The sequence below is a fragment of the Etheostoma cragini genome, chromosome 7 (genome assembly GCF_013103735.1).
Source record: "Etheostoma cragini isolate CJK2018 chromosome 7, CSU_Ecrag_1.0, whole genome shotgun sequence".
NCBI lineage: Eukaryota > Metazoa > Chordata > Actinopteri > Perciformes > Percidae > Etheostoma > Etheostoma cragini.
The window spans coordinates 25,175,665-25,179,230 of record NC_048413.1 but is presented as its reverse complement, the minus strand read 5'-3'; the positions used below and the strand labels follow the sequence as shown (position 1 = coordinate 25,179,230).

The window sequence follows — 3,566 nt, the reverse complement described above, 5'->3', positions numbered from 1 at the left end:
GAGATGCCATGTGAAGGTTTAGGTGTTAACGGTCCTACAGCCTCTGACAGATTGGCTTAAGATTGGAAACAGACCCATTTCGACACCGATCAAAGTCGAACAACATCTGATGCCGAACTGCATCGTCGCCTCAAAGACAGCTGCTTCATCACTTTGCTACATACGTCTTCTAAAGGCTATGCTGTTCACTCTGGTGATAACATGAAGAATAACTGTGTCATTGATTAATGTACGATTTGACTAATGGTTAGAAAAGAAGGAATGGTTATTAGTCTCCTGTTGGAGCGCTGCAGCACATGATTAGGATTTTATTGCAAAATTAGCACGGATATAACAACACTTTATATTAACACTATTAAGCAGCGCAAACTAATGGTTAGTTTCCTTTTCGATTACTCGATCGTTATGTCTATAAAAAGTCCGAAAATAGTAAAACATTTCCCAACACCCCAAATGAATTTGATTTATTACAATTATATAACATAAGAGAATCGCGTTGAAGAAGCTGGAATCAGTGTTGTGTATTGTTGTAATTTTTTCTCGATTAATCAATTATCAAAACTGTCAACTGTCATTGACTTATCAATCAGCTGATTCATTAGTTGCAGCTCTATGAATCAATTTTTTTATTAATGTATTTTTTCAACAATGATAACTTAGAACTTTGGATCGATAACTGGACTATGAACAGATCAGAGATTATGTATCAATAATTTGGACAGGACAATATGTCTCAAATATATTTCTGTATCAGTGCCAAATTAGTTTTGAAACAGTGTCACCACTGTATGCAGTTTGTTCACCGGAGAGCACTGACAGGCTGGTTTTCAAATGTAAAACAACCCACTGAGTAGGCTATGCATCCTTTTCACATTAATCAAAACCTTATCAATATTCTGGGCCCTATTTTAACGATCTAAGGGCGTGAAGCGCGTGGCGCAGGTGCGATCAGGGCGTGTCCGAGTCCACATAGTTTGGCGGCGGAAAAAAGGGCTCGTGCACCAGGCGCATCATTCAAAAGGGCTGTTCTTGGTGTCTTCATTAATTCATAGGTGTGTTTGGGGTGTAACATGTAATAAACCATTCAGATTGTAATCTCCCATTTGCTTTAAAAGCCAGGCGCGTTTGTACCTTGACGCATTGCTATTGTGATTGTTTTTGCATGTGTGTGTGCGTGTGTGTACGCCGTGCACGAGCCTAGCCGTATTTTACTAATGCATAACAATGAAATGCTGCGCTATTGACTTTAGATCAGGTTCTTGTTGGTCAATGGCGCAAGCACTTCCTGCTGCCTCAAGATAGCAATACGCCAAGAATGCACCTGAACACACCTCCCTGTAAGACCAGCACGCCCATGGGTGCAGGTGCTTTTTAAACCACGTGGGCGCTGGACGGGCCATTGACAACTGCTTCGCTCTTAAACTAGCAAAGACACTTGCGTCAGGCTTTGCGCTTAGCTGCGCCGGGGGAAAAATGGCGCTCTATGTGTCTGTGTTTATAGACTCCCTAACATCAGTTGTAGTTTTATTTTGTAAACTGATATAGGGTGTATTCATCAACATGAATGTCTTTATTAAACATGTTCATGTGGATAAGTTAGTCCAGGTCTAATATCACACTGTAAGATTGTGTGAATTCATTAAATATGATTCAAACTTATCTCGTCTCTCATTCATTAACTGTTTATGAAACCAGTTATGGAAACACCATAGGAGAAGTTGCATTGTTGACAAATACATTAATAAACACTATTGTGGTGATTTTTTAACCATTTATTAAATGTTTATATACTGCTAATAAATGCTAAATAGGGGGGTTAAAACAAAGTGTTGCCCAAAAAAATAAAAAAAGAACTTTACACCGAGATATGTGACTTACGTGCCAGTCGTGCTGTCCGGTGCGTGTTGGGGTGACCGGTGCCGCTCTGTGTATTCTGTGTGCTGCTACAGGATTTGCTGCTTGTATGAACTGCGGTTGCACTGATTCGGAGAACTTGCCACACACAGGCCTCTGGCACTCGGCAGGCTGACTAAACACAAACCGGATCAAATCGAGGCCAAGTATGACCATAAAGCACAGATCAGCGGGACCAGTGGGGTTTTAATAGTTCACAAATCCAAAACAAAAACGCACCAACAAACACAAACAAGCAGAGGAGTTAGTTTTCCATTATTTAGTCCAAGATTCTCGTGTTTTATTAACTAAAATGTTTGAATCCTTCGAATTTATCATTCATACTAAACCAATAAGAATTACGCAGAGGGCGAGACAAAGGAATCAGTGTGTGGAGTCATGGGTTATGGCCTATATGGACTATATGACCTGATATACGGTGATCAGGACAGCTGGTAGGAAACGGGAACTACAAATGCTGCTCAGGGATCAGTGCAACGTCCTCCCCTGCTTTCCCTCTCCATATGGCACACACAGAGCCGTCTGTGGGGGCGAGCATCCCAACGAGACATGTAGAGCAGCCTAGCCCCTAACGCACTGGCTCTTCAGATCTCTGAAGACTTTTAGTCTCTTTTGACGACCAAAAATGGGAAAACCAAAATTTGTTAAAACTAATGAATACAAACATAAAGAACAAGTGGAGAAATAAAAAAGGGAAGAATTTGTTCAGTTAATGAAAAAATAACATGTCTGTCTCTGTATAACCACATATTTTTTCTCAAGGTGGAACACGTGAATACTAGTAAAGCTTCCTCTTCGTCTTTTTCGCAAAAGTTCAACAACATGTAAGGATTCTCAGTCCACTGTGGGATGTGTGTGTGTGTGTGTGTGTGTGTGTGGGGGGGGGAATAAAGTAAACATTGTCAGCAGTTTGCGACGAGACAAACGGGACCTTCAATTTAACTTCCGTGATGTGTAGGTCAGGGGGGGTAGTGAAGAAGGCGGGGGGAGAGGCTCGTGAGTGTCGGGGAAGGTTGGCGTGTAGCTCCGTTCACAGGCGTTTCTGGGCGATGAGTGAGCCCACCACGACTCCGGTCACCAGGGTCATCCCCGCCAGCAGCCACTTCTTGAAACTCTCCTGAGACCTCCGGCTCTCTGCTGCCGCGTCCTGCCCGAAGATTTCGGCAAAGCGCTCCTGGCAGACGTGAAGAAAAGAGAGAAAAAAGGGAAAGGAAAGGGTTAAAATCGGGGCTTTTGTTGTGGAATATGTGCCATTCAAATTTGAAACAAACCACACACATACACACTTCCCAAAATAACAGATTTAAAAAAAAGAAGAAGCCACAGGCAGGTTTAGAGGGTCAGGTAGATTCCCTGTGTAAAGGTCTCTCGGCCTCAAACCAGCAGAGGGCTGCTGAGCCACCAACAGCTGGGTCTCTGTATGACTGTCAGAGCCCACACGGTCACATGTGGAAATTTCCATCCACCACAGCAGTCATACAGGTAAGGCAACTATGAAAAAGCCCCAAAAACCACCTGCATTGACACTGTGCACAGTAACAACAAGAGCTCCTTGATTAAAGGAAAAATCCACATGAAATTCAGCGTTAGGACCCCGTCACGGCAACTCTTGCTTTAACTTGGCCACCTCCCTCCACCTACCTCCCCCCCCC

At 43.0% G+C, this 3,566-nt stretch overlaps 1 protein-coding gene and 1 long non-coding RNA gene across 2 annotated transcripts in view; one reads left to right on the top strand and one right to left on the bottom strand.

The window, feature by feature from the left end:
* The first annotated feature begins 267 nt into the window (after positions 1–267).
* Positions 268–3,566, top strand: part of LOC117947411 — a 17,403-nt gene continuing 14,104 nt past the window's right edge. Inside the window, exon 1 of the long non-coding RNA XR_004657230.1 lies at positions 268–375. This is a non-coding gene — a long non-coding RNA (uncharacterized LOC117947411). The remainder of the gene's footprint in view (positions 376–3,566) is intronic.
* bcl2l1 (BCL2 like 1) overlaps positions 803–3,566 on the bottom strand; it is a 28,221-nt gene continuing 25,457 nt past the window's right edge. Inside the window, exon 3 of the mRNA XM_034876301.1 lies at positions 803–3,088. Within this exon, the coding sequence (XP_034732192.1) occupies positions 2,945–3,088 (144 nt within the window). The 3' untranslated portion in view covers positions 803–2,944. The remainder of the gene's footprint in view (positions 3,089–3,566) is intronic.